The 18,342-nt window shown below is 30.1% G+C and overlaps 2 protein-coding genes across 2 annotated transcripts; both read right to left on the bottom strand.

Moving 5' to 3' along the window:
- Positions 1-3,306: 3,306 nt before the first annotated feature.
- On the bottom strand, positions 3,307-5,262 carry LOC100805114 (UDP-glucose 4-epimerase GEPI42-like). The gene is given in 6 exon segments (NM_001254679.2): positions 3,307-3,619; positions 3,847-3,938; positions 4,022-4,104; positions 4,184-4,265; positions 4,354-4,822; positions 4,911-5,262. Coding segments are annotated over 6 exon segments (1,056 nt in total). The 5' UTR covers positions 5,156-5,262; the 3' UTR covers positions 3,307-3,534.
- An 8,223-nt stretch (positions 5,263-13,485) lies between these two features.
- LOC100812779 (NAC domain-containing protein 35) lies at positions 13,486-15,951 on the bottom strand. The gene is made up of 3 exons (XM_003528674.5): positions 15,381-15,951; positions 14,851-15,119; positions 13,486-14,249 (listed from the first exon to the last, which is right to left on the bottom strand). The coding sequence occupies exons 1-3, from the start codon at positions 15,643-15,645 to the stop codon at positions 13,581-13,583; spliced, it is 1,203 nt and encodes a 400-aa protein (XP_003528722.1). The 5' UTR covers positions 15,646-15,951; the 3' UTR covers positions 13,486-13,580.
- Between the last annotated feature and the right edge of the window lie 2,391 nt (positions 15,952-18,342).

Below are 18,342 nucleotides of genomic sequence, written 5' to 3'. Positions count from 1 at the left end.
TGAGTGCTAAATTTGTAATCACGTTAAATACTTGAAAAAATAGTATTCATAGTGATGTCAAGTATATTAAAAGCTTCTTAAATTTTTGCATTCAGACACTAAATACAAGCAAGCAACTTAACAAAATATCAAGAGACTGTTTGAAGCAAGTAACCAAAATGTTTTGAGCTGAAAAAAAATATATTTCTCAGTAATATAATAATATTGGAAGCCAGGGAGCTAAATATAAATAAATGAAATCATACAATTCATGTTACACAAAAAGGTGAAAAATAGCCAGTTTCTTACTTTCTTACAGTACTACATTCTAAAATTTCAAGTCTCAGGTATGAGTTGTGATTGAGAAGTGTCTACAAAATCCAAGAAATTTCTACCTCACTGCTAGATGAACAGAAATAAACTACGGCAATAAATGTTGGGCAATGGGCTGTGAAGTGCCAGCTAGAACAAAACTAGAGTGTACCAAATATGAGAATTCAGGGGTGGATGACTGAACATACAATATGAGATTAGGAGTGATTGTATTCAAGAGTTAATTGATCCACACACAATTAAAAATCATATTTGTTATAATTTTTGAACATTTTATCATATACTAGGAGAAGAAATGCACTTCTCTAAATTTTTAAAACAATAAATAAATAAACAAACAAAAAAATAGAAGTTAAATACCGTTAATAAAAAAGTTATAGAATAAAAATCCTAACAATACATAAGTAGTGGGAAGTTACTGTAGGTTGAAAGAAAACTACATTATTTTTATGAAAAAGTAATTTAAGAATAAAAATTTTCAATAAAATATAAACACCAAATGAAAAATATTTTTATTATTATTAGTATAAATAACAAATCATAATTACTAATATGTTCTCAGTACTAATGTTTGAGATTCCATATTGATTAATAACATTACCATATATATATATATATATATATATATGAAAGTGGGAGATTCCAAATTGTAAGACCTAATAGAATTGGGTTGCATGCTTTAAGACTGTCTTTGATTTAGAAAGTGAGGAAAGAAATAGATGAGAAATTTTGTGACTTCCTAGACATTTTAATCTTTTATACTTTATTTTAATTTAAGAATTTCTGTTATATATTTATTTTCTTTATTTTTATTCTCTAAACCAAATACAATATAAGTAATTTTCATGAGAGATTAATTATCTATAAAATCAATAGATATTTCATATTAATATCACAGTGGAAAAAATCATAATTAAAGAATTTTACTTTTAATATAATTTAATTAAATTCATAATTTCTGTTATATACATCTTGTCTTCCTCTACATAGGATGACAATTGAAATAATCTCTAATCAATAAAAAAATCAACATTAATTTATATTTTGTTTATGGGCATACCAAAAGGAGACCACCCACCGAGGAATCTATTTAGAGAGCTAGCAAGTCACATACCCCACTGGTTTACAGAGACAAAAAGTGATGATCCAGATACTTGTGGGCGCTGCCACCACATGTTTTGTAAATTTTTATTTAATGAAAAAAATACTAGATTGTATGTAACACCACCTAAGTCCAATCATTATTTTAAAATGGCTCGACAACGCATTGTTCACCTAAACAAGGTATTGAATTGAGACGTCTTTCTTAGCTTAGTAGTTGAGGTTACGATAGATGTAGTAGGGGTACTAATAACTATACATGTTAATGGGGCGGGGTGAATAGGAGTATTGTCTCTCCAATCCTTTACCTTCACTTTTCAACATATTCTCATTCTCTTACTCGTATCCGACATCTAACGGGTTAGGTTTATTATTTCATTCCCGTACCTATTGGATATCTCCAACCCCGTTCGATACACAATTCAAATTAGAAAAATATTTTTTTTGTAAAAAAAATATTAAAAATTTGATTTTAGAAAAAATAAATTAATTGTTAAATATTTATTTTTAACTACTTATATATCAATAAATTTATTATAACGTGTGTGTCTACAAAAATAGTTAAGAAAATAATATTAAATTATGTAAAAATTCTAAAATAAAATTAACTAGCAATAAAAATTTCATGTCTTTTGATTAAATTATGCAAAAATTCTAAAGATTTTAACGGGTGGGACATGTTCGGGATTGAGACGGGTTCAGGATCGGGACGGGTCTAGAAATCTCATACCCGTATCCATACTCGACTTTTGGTTATCGGAAAAAATTTGAACCTGAACTCATACCCGATCAACTCGAATATTATCCGTCAAAATCGGGACAAATTCCAACGGATACCATGTGTATGGGTTTTCTTAGCATGCCTACCAGAAGCATACAAGTATATATGGCAATGACATCACAAAATTAGTGTCGTTATCGGTATAAAATTAACAACACCGACACCTCATTGCAAGACAAGGAACAGACAACGAATCTACATTTTCCTTTCCTCTTATTTTGTGAAGTGAACCAAAATAACTAGCAAGAGAAGTAAAATATGACAGAGACGTAAGAATTAAAAAGAATAAAATTATAGATGTAGAAATTGATAAAAAAATGTTTTAGAAGAAAAAAAAAGTTTGATATCTTCAAATCTTTCCAAGCGTCCCTACTCTCACTGGGTATGAAATTAATATTCATTGATATGTGAAAAAAAAAGTAAGAGAAGTGGAAATTAGTTAAACACTATGGAATATTGGATTAAATTGTTTTAGAAAATCTCATTTTTGTTGTAATAATGAATCAAGATCCCGTTTCTGTTTAGATTACCAAGGAGTACTTCAAGGTTAATAAAATAAGTTTTTGTCAATTGGATTTTTTTTCGACATTTATGTCATGTATTTATTTCATACTGTAGACTATTTTATTATTTTTCTTCATTGGTTTTAAAATATTAATCATTTTGGAATTATTCTAATTTTAAAAGTTTAGAACTTTCTTTTCTTTTCGTTTTACAAATTTTACCTTTAGTAACTCATGCTCTCAGGGAAATATTATCATTTTTATTAGGTTATATCACAACAGTCCGTACCGACTAAAAAGAGAAGAAGAAAAATAACCGAAAAAAGCTGAGAGTTTAAAATTGAAGAAACACATGTCTAAGTGGCTGAATAAAAAAAAAAAAAAGCACTTTCTATATCTAACTAAGTAAAAGCTATTTCATTTCACGTTTGTTTTTATTAGAAAATTGAAGCATTTCATTTGGACGTAGAGGCAAACAAACACATGGTTAGTATCGATGGATTGATTTCGGCATGTGCCACAGAGCATAGCCAGCAATCTCTAAGAAATTTGAAAGAACTGAAGTGTCTCTGCAGCCAACAAATAATTATGAAGAGACATTGGTCGCTGTTTCGTGGGAAATCATTTAAATTAATTCTCATATATGACTCATCAAAGTGGTCCTTTCTACAATATGAAAAATTATAATCAGACAATTATTTAGGCCAACAACATACGTAGTGTAAAGAATCAATCAATCAATTGTATCAACAAAAGAAACATCAACATATTATATCTGGAGTGGAGATGATATGATATGGTGGAGGAAGACCTCCTCCAAGTACAACCCAATTTCATTTAATGCTTCCCCTGGTATCCCCATGGATTTTTGCTTGTCCAATTCCACAAATCCCTGCACATTTCCTCTATACCGTATTTTGCCCTGCACCATTAAAAAAGACGATAATAATAATAACTCTAAACTGTTTGTTTTATAGACCTCATCCTTTTAATTACCAATTCATAAGCTGGCTTGTCATAATTATGCAGAGTAAACCATACAATTATAAAGCTAATCTTTAATTTTGTTGTGCATGAGATAAAAAATGATAATGATCATAAAATTGAGAGGAGCAAGTAAAAATAAAGAAAGCGATGGTGGGTACGTACTTCCAACCAAGTTCTTTCTCAGCCTTGTCCGTAGATGCATATACAGCAGTAGCATCCCCGGGTCTTCTGGGACACATTTTTAATGGAATTTTCTGGAAAATTAAGAAATCAGGTTGAGTGGAGTGGATGATTCATGTGAGCGAGGAGAGGAAGATGAAAAATAATATGATATGACCTTGCCGGAAGCTTTTTCAAAGGCAGCAACCATTTCAAGCACGGATGTGCCACGCCCAGTTCCAAGATTGTAGGCACTACAACCTAATTTATTAAGTTATCAAGAACAAAGATATGATAATTAAGAAATTGAATTGAAAGCACATATGATACGATACGATACCGATGTGGTCTGTTGCAAAAAGCTTTCGGAGGGCAGCAATGTGGCCATCTGCCAAGTCCATTACATGGATATAGTCCCGGATCTGCAGATATATTGTTGTAAGCTGAAGAAGGAAGGAAGGAAGGAAGAAAAGAGAATGAAAGACAAGAGTGAGTGAGTGAGTGAGTGACCGGGGTGCCATCTTTAGTGGGATAGTCATGACCATAAACATTGAGCTGAGGCAATCTGCCAACGGCGACTTGGTGAATGTAAGGCATGAGGTTATTGGGGATTCCCCTTGGATCTTCCCCAATCTGTCCACTCTCGTGGGCACCAACCGGATTGAAGTATCGAAGCAGAATGATCCTCCATTCTGTCTCCGCCCTCTGGATGTCTCTGGCTATTTCTTCTACGAACAGCTTTGTTCTTCCATACGGATTCATGGCCTGCAAATGCACCTCCTCCTCCACACATGGGACTCTATCAGCTTCCCCATAAACAGTTGCCGATGATGATATAACCATTTTTTTACACTTGTATTTAGCCATTGCTTCAAAAAGGTTTATAGTCCCCACTAGATTGTTGTCGTAATAACGCCGGGGCTTTGCAACGCTTTCGCCGACACCTTTCAGCCCAGCAAAGTGGATCACCGCATCAAACCTGTTTCAGTGTCTTTCTTTTCTTATTAGCTAGTTCTCCAAATCGAAACACAAACACACTCTTACTTTTATATATAACCGTCACTTACTTGCTTTTCGAGAACACTGCCTCCAAATCCTGAACATTGCGGAGATCTCCGTGGAAGAAGGTGAGGTTGTTGGAAAGATGAGGACCGACCAGGCGGCGAACCCTGTGAACGGCTTCGATGAGGGAATTGTCAAGGTTGTCGATGATGGAAACCCTGAAGCCCTGCTTCAGAAGCTGAAGCACCGTGTGGGATCCGATGAAGCCTGCCCCTCCCGTCACCAGAACCGTTGACATCGGGGACACCATCCTCCTCCTTCCTCACAACTTTCAATAACTATTATTATAGACACATAATAATTCTCTCATTTCATCTTTTCCACTACAATCCAACTGTCGGTCACTCACCGCAATTCAAGCCCATCAAATATGCTTTCCTTATTTATAAGTCCACCCTCATTTAACTACACTCACCTTCATCTCTTCAATTTTTCAACTAATTAATTATTTCCACCCTACTTTAACCAACTTTTTTTCCTTTTTTTTTTAATTTACAGTAAAGACTTTTACATTATTAGAAATTATTCTAAATAATAGTTACATATAAGAAACCATTTTTTTTTTATATCAAAATTTTCTGACAAAATCAATTGTTTTACGACATCCATATATCATTCCATAAACTTGACAAGTGCAATATGTAAGGAGGTTTTGCCACGTGTAAGTTTCTCTGTTGCTGTTCCTAGACGATGCTGGCTGGCATGTTTGGGTTAATTTCCGGGTTGAATGCCATTTTTTTTTACATTTTCAGATATGATTTTTAAAAGCTAATAATAGTTTTTTTATATTTTAAACATGATTTTCTTGTCTTTCCAAACATGCTAGTAAAAAATAAGCAACATGGGTATTATATTAGACGGCAGTGCGTAAAGTGTCCTTATGGCACTGATTTAATTCCGCCTTGCTTAGGTTTTTTGTCCTGATCGATTCCCCAAGAATTCTCCCTTCAACAACAAGACAAACCGATTAATGGTTCATTTCTTCGATCTATTTTATGATTAAATGATGAACAATCACATTGTGATCTCTCTGATCTGCCCAGTTGAGTTACTTCAAGTTTCACTTGTCCCCTTTACGTTATATTTTACAGATTACAATGCAAATTCTATCGTTTTCTTTCAAATTAATATGATCAAAAGCCAACATCGATCGGATCACTTTGAGGTGTTAGAAAAGTTAATGGTAACTCTCCAACTAGGACAGCAGAATATAATTTCTCACCATCTTAATTAGCAGTTGCTTTATTCCGTTTTCTAGGCTGCCACTTTGTCCTAATGCAATGTTTCATGGCTCAATTGCATTCACTTCAGGCTATTTTCATACTATTTCAGCTCCTTTCATTAATTTAAATTATACTCACTCCATCCTATCATAATGTTTGTATAAAAAGAAAAAATTTATCTTAAAATAATTGTTAATATAACATCCATTTCTTATTTTCATTTATATCTCTTATAATATTAATGATACAAAGTACAAAAATAAAACAAAAATTAATTAATAATGATAAGATTAATTTTATAAAATTATTTTTCTCTTTCATTTATTTATTATTTTTCTTAATTTGTATGTACAAAATAACTAGGACAACAATTATAATAAGATGAATGAAGTATATTACATTCAAAACCCACTAAAGAGTCAAATATTTTAATTAGAATAATTAAAATAATTACATATAAACCTTCTAACGAGAAATCAATAAAAAAAAATTGTGAACATCTCATGTTTAATAACTCGCGAGATTCATTCAAAAATAAACAGAAAGATGCAAAGCAACGAGATATTTACAGGGGGCAAGTAGGGGCCTTGGTCCCCCTACCTTTTTTATATATGAGAAAAAATTAAAATTAAAAAATAAAAAATATTAATATATATGTATATATATATAAGAAAAATATGTTTTTTATTTAATATTTGTTTAACTTTTTTTAGTAGTAGATGATATCTTTAATTTTATCTATAAAATTAATAATAAATATCTTTTAAACTTATTATTTTAAAATAATTATTTATTAAAATTTAAATAATTATGTAAAAGAAAATCCGGCCCCCATTCCATCCATTCCTTGGTCCGTCCCCGATTGTATGTGTTAGAATATTTAAGAAATACCTCATTATATTATTAGTATTGTTGTATTTTAAAATATCTTGAAATAAAATATAAAAGACGTACATTTATAATGTAGGTATTAATGGTAAATAAACATTTAAGAAATACCTCATAGACATGTTTAGACTGACCAATGTCCTCTGCTCGTGAGCAAAAGAATTAATATATGACAAATAAACATTTGTTATTAGTATTAAGTTTTAAATGAATACCAAAGAAATATGTTTTTTGATGTATTTATCAAGCGTACGACATGATCATGCATGTCAATGGAGCCATGCAAATTCTGGCTCCTTTTTGGATGCTTAATTTTTCTAAACATGTGAGCACTTCAAGTAATGAGTGGGTGCATTCTATTATACTAACTGACTTTTTCACACATAATCTCTCATCTGGCTTCTTGTCGTGATAATTAGGGCTTCCCTGAACATTTTAGAGTCTGTGAGAGTCTTTGTAGTGAAAGTTTTTTCTTGATTAGATCCTCATGCTTAAGTCTCTACATCACAGTCTCTCATGTATCAGTGAAAATGAGTAATTAATATAGAAAGATTGTTATTACCTGAGAGACAATGCAATTAAAATTAATTAAGATAGTTTACTAATCAAAGTTGACTCAATTAGTTAAAGGGGGAATTCAAATAAGCATTCTAAAAATATCATGTTGGTTTGTTCACATCATGTATTTTTATGTCCAAGTTCAAATTATGTTTATCTCTTCCTATAATTAACCACACCTATTTGCAATAAGTATCAAAATTGGTCACCCTACCTGTCAAATTTGTCAATAAGCCCAACCAGCACAAAAAAGTTGTTGAGTATTCAAAAAGGGTTGGATTTTGGATATCTAATTCCAGCAATTTGAATTTGAGGATCAGTTTTAGAAAAGTAAAAATACTAAGAATGTGTTTGGATTGAGAAATTTTAAGAATTTCAAATACTTCAATTGAAATTTTTTTATTTTCAAAATTTTGTGTTTGGATAAAAAAAATTAAAATTATGAGGATGAAAAAAATGAATGAAAAAAAGAGAAGATATAATTGGTGGGCTAGTTATACGTGTTTCTCTATGCTCACACCCGATCGATATTTTAGGATCTCAGACGGTGTTTCTTGAAGAAGACTGTAAGAAGAGAATTTCAATTTCTTACCTTTTAATTTAGAAGGAAATTGAAATTCCAGATTTTTAATTGTTTAAAATTCTGTTTTAAAATTCCAAAATTTTAAATTCTTCATGAAAAACATCCAAACAATAAATTCTAAATTACAAAAATTCAAATTCTCTGGTAAATTATTTTCCTTATTTAAAATTCTCTATCCAAACATACGCTAAAGCAATGAGCAAATCATACTTGATAAACCTATAAAATTCATCTCTAGGAGCAAGACAACTTTTTCCATCTTGAATATATATGATCACAACATGCCTAAGAAGCAATAAGAGGGACTGTAATGTGCATAGCAGGAAGTTATTGTTGGAATGTAAAATAAAAATGTGTCAACTCAAGTATAAGTCATGTTGAACATAACAATAGTTGATTACACTGTCACTTTAATTTATCTCATGATGATAATTGTGAGATAAAATGATACTAGTAAAACAAGAGTACAAAATTTAACAATTTACTATGTGAAAGTGGTCTCTAGTTTTTTGTAATATATAAATTAATCTTTTGGGGATAAATTTATAAATTAGTAAGTTAATATTTTAGGAAATAAATTTATATAGACGTATATTTTTAAAGAATGAGGTAATACAAGTTGTTACTTTCTAAAGACCAAATTATATGATATTTTTAATGGTTGTTCATAAGCATATTAGTTAAGAAATATTCAATATTTTAATTATTTAAAAAAAATTAATACAATTTAAACACCAAGTCTATGTATAATGAATATACGACAATTTATGAGTTTTAAGTGTTTTAATACTTAAATTTAAATGTAACGTTTTTTGTCTACTAAGAAAACACAATATCTTGTTCTGCTTATGCTCTTTCTTTCCCAAATTCTATTTTGTATCAGTGTGTCTTTTTTTTTTTTTTGGTCTAGCAAATTTTGGTTCAGTCATTTTATTTTTGAATATGGTTTTGCGCTACTTAAATACAAATGCAACTGTCAATTTGGACCATGCAAGAATGGGCCAGAGTATATAAGTGGGCCTAAAGCAAAATTGTCTAGTGCACGTAGAACTTATTTTCCTTGATCAAAGCATGAAACCCAAAACATGTACTGTATGAAATTTCAATTGTATTTAGGTAAAGGCTGTGCCATAACATAAGAAACTAGAATGAAAAAAATATTAAAACATTATAAATGCAATATATGTTACGGTAATTTAATTTTTCAACGTAATGCTTAATTACACAGAAAAGATTACATATCCTGGGGAAGAGTTGGAGTTGGACGTGTTGTTGACGTTCCTAATTTAGCCATGGAAATGAAATCGGTCCGTCAATGCTCAAGGTGTGCAAATTAACGTCTTCTAATTGGTTTAGGGCAACTAGTTCTGCTTCTGCAGAGAACAAAAAAGCTTCCAATATAATTGAATTACATGTCCTAGATCAGAGTGCAGTCTAATTATACTCCACTAGAGAACAAAAATACAACGTTACGCCATCAAGGATTCATTCCTTCCTCTCAGTATAATATTATAATTATAATATACTATAATAAGAATGACATATTGTAGTCCTAGACTAGATTGTAAAAATTTCCAAATATGACATCTGTCTCCCCCTAGCTCTTGTATTTGTATCAGTATCAGTTAAAAAGTGGGTAACTGGACTCAATTCTCCTTGCTGAGTGCTGACTATGTCCAACAAAACAAGTGCTTTGTCCTTTATTTTCTTCACGGGAAATACTGTGACTGTGTCTGTGAGGCTGTGACCACACAGTAAGTACGTCCAAAATTAACTGTGTGCCATGACTACCTATTATAACTACCTATGTCCAACAAAACTTTATATTATTGAATTTGTTTAATATTTTAATATATGTGACAGAAATATGAATAAACTTAAAAATTTGTTTTTATCAGATATATACTTTTTTAAATAACATAAATTAAACGAACATTTTTATCACACACTATATATATAAACCTGCAGCCTCGACTTCAGCTAGCTACCAAACCTGATCCCATGCTTTCCAAACTTCCAATGCGTACTTTTTAAAGAGATAAAGAAAGAAAAGGGAGTGCATATATCTATAGATATAGATAATATGATATGATAGAAAGAGAAATTATATGTATAATGTATTGCTATAAACAGGTGTTTAGAGTGCATTTAGTATTACCATATTACAACTCTACTTTTTTCTTTTTTTACTTGTAAATTGAAATTCTCCTTTTTTCACTGATAATCCAATTGATAACCCTAGCTAGACTCATTTCATTTATCCGGAGTCATGCTATCAAATTATCTTTTTTTTTAATCTTTACTTACTATTTTTTCTCATTATATCGCCTTTAGTTCATATGTGTGATATATATTAAAAAAAATACAAATTTATTGTTCCAATACAACATTTTAAAAAAATTGTCTCGTTATTGTTTCTATAAATACTGTTATAAATAATAACTACGTAAAGAAATATAAATAAAATATGAGAAATCATTGAAAAATGTTGCTTTTGGAGGGAAATTAAACAGTTTTCTAAACTATACCTATTTCTATAAAAAATACTACTTTATGAAAAGTCAATGAAGCTTTTACACAATTCGTTTTCAAATTTAGTTAATTTTTTTAGAAAAATAAATTGAAATATAATAATTTAAATTTTAAAAATTAAAATACACTATCAATTAAAAAGAAATTAAAACTAATTTTATCTTATTAAAAAAGTAAAATAAAAACATTATTTATAAAATAAACATTTATTACATTTTTATGTCTATCTTTCTCGTCCACTCCATCATTTATTACATTTTAAATTTAAATTTATCTTTCTTCCTCTTATTTGTATATTTTTTTGTACAAGTATAATTTCATTAAAAGAAATTAAATATTTATTGTATAGAAATTAATAATATAATATATTACACAAAATTTATTTGATATATTAATATAAATGCAAAACAATTTTACACTATCAATTAATAAAAATTACTATTGATATCATATAAGAATACTTTCCCTAGTATTCCTCATTGTATTGAAAATTCTATTGCGATGGAAGTGAATACATGTTTTGCTGGAAAAAAAAAATATTCATTGTAAGAGATAAAGGACTATATATGTATATTAAACTTGTAGAAAAGTTTTATATTTTCATTTAATCACAAATAATAATTTATCATAAGTTAATTAACTTTAATAATAATTATTTTAAAATTATTTAAATGATAATATATAATTGAATGACAATATAAAATTATTTTACACTGTTTGTTTATAGCCATTAAACTTTTAATATAAAATTCAAAAAATTTATCATATGTGATTATTTGTGGTTAGATGACAGTGTAATTTTTTTAAATTATAATGCATTTAATATATGTTAATTTTTTACAGATTTTTTTTACAATTTATACTAATAATTTCTATTAATATGTTGATACATTATTCTATTAGTATAGATTCATAATTAATGCTTATATACTTACAATTTGCATTTGTCAAACAAAAATTATATCGATAAGGTCTAATCTAATGTTCATTTTTTTTCTTCCCGTGTTTCATTATAAGCTCAAAAGGAAATAAAAAAAAAAAAAAAGTGGCATGCTAATAAATTGGACATCAATACCATTAAGTCTAGCTCATGCTAACTACATAGCTATTTTTCTAAATCAACTAATATTTCTGACCGTGAAAATATTAAAAGGACAGTCTTTATCAAAATAAATAAATAAACACTATTTTTCTATTTGAAGGATAAGGTTTAAATATATGTATTGTTATATGTGTTGCCAAATGTGCAAAGCACTAAACTAAATTTATTTATACTAATTATGCTGTGTATTATAAATCATATAACTATATAAATAAAGAAACAAGTTATGATATACTAATAAAATACAGAATTCAATAAAACGTAGAAATATGGAAATTAAACGTTGTGGGTGTGTGTGGAGAGAGAGAGTTAATCTCTATTGATTTTGAATAGATAATTTTCAAAAAATACAAACCCAATAATCTGAAAGATTTTCCCTTGACGAGTAGCATGCATGGTAGGTTGGAACTAACACTGAACGATGAAATTGTTAGAAATTTGAGAATAAATAATGAAGTCGTGCATCACTTAAAATATGGTTAAGAGAATTGATTGTATAAATGATATAGGACTGATAGATATAAGATATATATTAATTGCTTTTTAAGTTTTTTGTCAATATGTGATATTAGACTACTATTTTGTCTTCTTAACCCATTGAACGGCAAATCTTTAATTTTTGTAATCTCTTTATTTATGAGCTATATATATCTAACAAATGGTACCAAAATAAAGTTAAGAGTTTAAACCTTATGTGATAAAACAAATAAATAGTTTTCTTGTACCATTATGAGGGCATATATTGTAGGAAAAATAAGATTAAAAAAATTCAAAATGATATATGTAATTTTTTTATCAGCAATATATGTAATAAGTGACGTGTAATGAGAAATGAAAATAATAATAAAAATGAAGAGAGAGACAAGTAAGATAGTCATAAAATTAATGAGGTGTGAAAAAATCAAAATTGAGGCTCTAAGCCTCTAACATCTCAAAATTCATGGATTCATTAACATCCATATTTGTGTAATTTATTCTGGAAGCCACTCGATCAATGGCCCAACACTGCATCTTGCATACATCCAACATGAAATGCCTTCAGCTTTCTAGTTAATTTGCACAAGTCGCATAGGTGCTAATTGAGAGATTTTCCATTTCCCTATGTTCACCAGGAATGGTACTACATGTATCAGTACGTGAGAAAGAGAGGAGCATTTATGTGCTCGGATTTGGAACCCTAATCACATTAATCATATGTTTTTCTACATTAAATAAGTTGAAAGTTGAGGCTGGAATCTTTAACGATTTGGTATCTTGTCTATATTGGGATTATAAGTTTAATTTGTTTGGATAAAACATTATTTTATGTAATACTAATCTCATAGTGTTGCGTTTAGAATTAAATAATGATAATTTCAAACTTAAATACTCTAGGACAGAACTAACACAGTTCGTTTTATATGAAAAAACTGCAAGCAACACTACCCAGCCTATACTTTTACACAAAACTAGTAATTAACTTCAAAATCAAGTTTTACTGGTCTAGTTCTTTATAATGGACAATCAAAATGCATATATAGATAATACGGAGTAATAAAATAGAAAAGGCTTAAAACTAAAACCCTAATAGTACTACCGACAAATACATATTGATCATTGATCAAAGTAAGTCATACAATTATCTTATTGAAATATAAAATAAGATACCAGATTAATTAGAGAGTAACGAAAACGTACAACCTACATAAAATTGATAGTAGAAATTAGCACAGATAAATGTCTCTATCTATAATATATATGTATATATATGTGTGTATGTGCAGTTCACAGATATAATTGATGAGTCATATTACTTGAAGGATATGTTGCTGTACTCTTGACTTGGTGACTCAGGGATTGGATTCCAGTCCCAGAGTCGGTCAGAGAAGGTGGGTGGAAGTGGATTTGGTAGCGAGCTGAGAGACACTATTGGTGAAGGTTGCATCAGCAAAGTAGAGAACTGATTGGGATGGCTTTGGCTTTGAACATTGTAGTACTGATGTTGATAACTCATTAGCCTATTCAGATCATCCATATTCACTACTCCACTGTTGTTGGAACTAGAAGGCCCAGCAGAGAAGATTGTTGGAACATGTGCTGCTGCAGCAGCAGCTTGCTTAGATTGCTGCATCATCATCAAGGCTTCCTCATCCATTGGAACAACTGGAAGCGCCATGGTGGCAGCACGGTAAGCATTGTATTTAGAAAGTCCAAGAGTTGTGTTGACATCACTGCTTGCTTCCGATTCATTAATTTTGTCAACTATGTGTTCAGTTGTTGGCGGCTTTGATTGTCCCATGAATCCCATGTTGATGTTGTGGTGTTGAACCATTTCATTGTGCTTCGTCGACTTATTATTATTGATGTGATCAGAAGAAGCCCTTGATGATGAGGATGGCCTCGTTGGGAGGCAGCGAGGGAGGGAAGGATGGTCTTCGACTCCAGCTCTCTTGTACACACGGCAAAGCGATATCTCAGCCTGCAAATATCAAAGAGAGCTTCAGAAAAACTTGTACCTGTACGGCATAAAATGAATTCATGCATGCAGTCATATATGTGTGAGAGAGAAACCCAATTAATTAATTAATAATGACAAACGGTGCATGCTGGTTGTTTTGATACATTTTCAGCCAACTCTTTTTTTTTTTTTTTTTTAAATCCCTCTTTCTATCACGTACTCATTAATTGTTCACCTCTCCATCTTGAGAGTGTCTTGACTTTAATTAGGCCATGATCAGTGGCTGCAAGTTTCACGCAGCTAGCTAGCTATTGTATTTTGGTGTGCTATAGCTTCGAAACTAGCTAGCTTTGATTTTGGAAGTGAAGCATCTATAGAACACCAGATCGATATATAAAAGCTAGCTAGCTAAAGAAAACGATCAATCTCGAAAACCCAAACCCAAAACCAATATGAATTACTTTAGGTTTAAAACTAACTGGTTAGGGTTGAATTATAAAACCAAATTAAGACCTGGCCGGTTTCATGATAGATAGATATCATGGAAGAAGAACGAGAAGAAACCGAACGGATTATTATATATCAGAGACATACATATGTGCTACTATATATACCTAAGTACCTTTTGATATCGTTCAGTTTCATGTTGCGGCAAGCGATACTCGTTCATAATCCAACTGGTTCGAATGCCTTTAGGAGCTTTCCCAGAATAGAAAACTAGGGTTTTCTTGAGGCCGATAGAGCGAAAATTCTCGGTTCGGATCATCCTATCAGCTCCTGTTGCCTTCCAATACCCAGAGGTAGTAACGCGATTGGGACGATCACCGTTGCGATACTTCCTATCTCTGGGCACATAGAAGTACCACTCCTTCTCACCAATAGCTGCCAAGGCTGCTCATCAAAATTCAAGACATAGAATCCGTGAATTGAAACAAAATATGAATATATATATATATATATATATTGCACATGACCACCTTATATGTATGCGTAAGAGGGAAAAAGTTAATTAGCTATGTAGGAGGAAAAAGAAATAAAATATAAGATTAAAGAGAGATGGCAGGAAAAAGGGGGAGTTAGTTCCCAGAATTGCTTCAAGAAAAGGGAAGCTTTAATATATATATATATACATATATATATATAAATATATACCGGGAAGCTCCCAAGGGTCATAGCGATAAAGATCGAGGAAAGTAATAAGCTCAACGTTGAAACGCTTTCCCTCCACCTTACGGCGAAGGTAGAACTCCACGAGCTCTTCTTCAGTTGGGTGGAAGCGAAAGCCGGGCATGACCATGTCGTGCTCGTGATCATCGTCGACGACGACGGGCTTGTTGTCGTTGGTGGTGGCATCCTCTTGGCTCTGGCTATGGCTGAGGCTCATGGTGGGTGATGAGTTTGCCGCTGCAATTGCCATTGACTATATCTCTATGTATGTAACTAATAACAGTATATAGTTAGTTAATCTCAGGTAGGGGCTCTTTATACTCACAAAAGTAATATTTGTACGAATTTGGTGGTACACTAGTGTTAGGCAAAGATAAGAGATTCATGGTTAACATGACCAATACTACTAGTATATGCAAATCACGAAACTCAGTTAACTTTTGTTTTTTTTTTTTTTTTTAATTTTTGTCTTCCTCTTTCTCGCTCTAGAAAATGGGAAGGATTTAATTTAAATTCTGAAAATAAAAAATAAATAAAAGGGAAGAGAGGAGTTAATAGAAACATCTACATAGCTTTCAAGCAGGCCCTACATGGGAAGAGGGTATACGCTAAGGTGTTTTTAAGATGAGAAAATGACTTTTCAAGAAGAGGACAGGGTGGCTACAGCCCCAAAGCGGTGCCCTTGGACCTTTCTTCCACCACCTACAAAAACACTTTGCAACAATATTTCCTATTTATTTTATTATCTTCTATATATTTCTACCTTCACCAAAATATATTGTAATTTTGTGTCACGATATCATATATCTCACCTAAAACACACTCACGTCAGTTTTATCTTCTTCTTCTTTTTTATACCAACCACTCGTGTGCTATTTCTCTCTCCCCTCTTCTCTGTCTCTTTCGGATCGTTTAGATTATGTTAACTCTAAACTAAAACTTTTTTTAACTAAAGCCAACTTTTCATTCACTATATTTTTTTATTATTATCTTCTGATGTCTCCCCCTCTCTATAATAATAATATAAAGAACGAATGGTGAATTCCCTATTACGAACTCTCTTTTTCAGATCAAGAAATAAAAAACTTTCAAATTATTAGGTTTTCATACTGCTCGGACTTTCATATGTTCCATGCATCAAATTCTTCATTAAGTTGAATTGTTGATTCGTTATTGCGTTAATTGGTTCTTTTTCCCGCCCGTACATTAGCAGTTCACGTGCACCACATGAATCTTGTAAGTCTCATCAATTATATATTCGATGAAAATATCATAAAACCTCCAACTTGGTCCTCCATAATGTTTAATCATATATGGAAGTTTAAAGTTATCAATTAAGTTTATCGTGTACATAGATATTTTTAAATTAAATTTAAATTGAAAAAGGTTTAAAAAAGTATTATATTTTATCAAATAAGAATAGATATAGATCGATAGAGTATTTTTAACATATTAACTAAGTTTAGTACTTCAAACTTAAACTATGACCAACAAAAAATATTTCCTAATGGGTCATATTTAGAAATTTTATTTCAGTTGTTTACAAATACAAATTGTAAGATTTGTTAAAAAGATGGATTCACTAAAAGATGAATTATTTTTGTAAATTTTCACAATAATAAGCGAGAATGCCCTTCATATATTAATCACTAAAAATTTTTAAAATAATTTTTTACTATTTTAAAATTAAGAATTTCTTATTTAATTAACAAGATTTAAATGCATGAGTCAACTCAAGTTGAATATTTCAAACTTCAACTTCACCTCTGAAAAAAATTTACGTTGTGAACCAAACTAAAAAGTTTAAAATTGACTTGTTTATAAAATATAAATTTAAATTATCTTATTTATTTCAGTTATAATTTAATAATTTTTATCAAAATTTCACTTGATTGGATTTTATGTTTAATAATTTAGACTTTAGCGGTTATCTGTATACTAAAAATAGTAAAAATATATATTAAATATTATTTTGCATTCATATTTCATGAGGATAAATTAAGATTAAGATATAAAATATTTAATGATGAAAATTATAATTTTTTAAAATAAAATAATAACTTTACTACTCATTTTATAATGAATTTTTAATTTTCAAAATTAAAAATAATAATAGTCATTTAGAATGTATCTAGAAGGTTATTTTAGTTAATTTTTTATTAGCTAAAAAGTGTGTTTGATTGTTTGGTAAATAAATTTTTTTAGTAATATTTTTTTGAAACGCTGTCTGATGTTAACTTCTAAATTTTTATATTTTATTATCATTTTATCTTAAAAAAATTATAATAATATATTTTTATAATTATAAATAAATAAATAAAAGTAAATGGCCATATAAAATTTACTTCCCACTTTTCTTCTCATAATTGCTATTAAACATTAATCCCAAAAAGTCTTAGATGAGATGTGGTTTTAGAAGTATGTGCAAGCTAGTTGTAATAATAAAACAAATAGCAAGAAAAGCTTGCGTTGACAATTTGACATCGAATTTCTTAATTGGTGCAATGCATATTATAATGGCTCGAGTGTGATGCGAGGGATGAAGAAATTTTGTGAGGTTAATTAGCTGGTGCCCGCCTGTAGTTTTGTGGTCACCAATTAGGATTTAGGATGAGGATAGGTTAAATATAACGATTACAAATTCATTAACACCGGAAGTCTTATATTTTCTGAGGTTAACTTCACTAAATTTAGCTAATCAAGAATACCTCCAGCTTATATATATATATATATATATATATATATATATATATATATATATATATAATGGTCACTAATTAATTATTTAGTTCATATGACGGATAGTTGTTAAGTTAATCAGGGTGCAACTTCATTTAAGTCATTGCTCAACTGATTTGTTAAGAGTGTGTTAATCGTAAAAATTATATTTATTTCTTAAAAGAAAAATATTTTTAAGATAATAAATAAATTTTCACTAAATGATTTT

This window comes from Glycine max, chromosome 7, assembly GCF_000004515.6.
Source record: "Glycine max cultivar Williams 82 chromosome 7, Glycine_max_v4.0, whole genome shotgun sequence".
In the NCBI taxonomy this organism is placed as follows: Eukaryota; Viridiplantae; Streptophyta; class Magnoliopsida; order Fabales; family Fabaceae; genus Glycine; species Glycine max.
The sequence above is the reverse complement of the archived record's forward strand: the minus strand, read 5'-3'. Positions and strand labels throughout refer to the sequence as shown.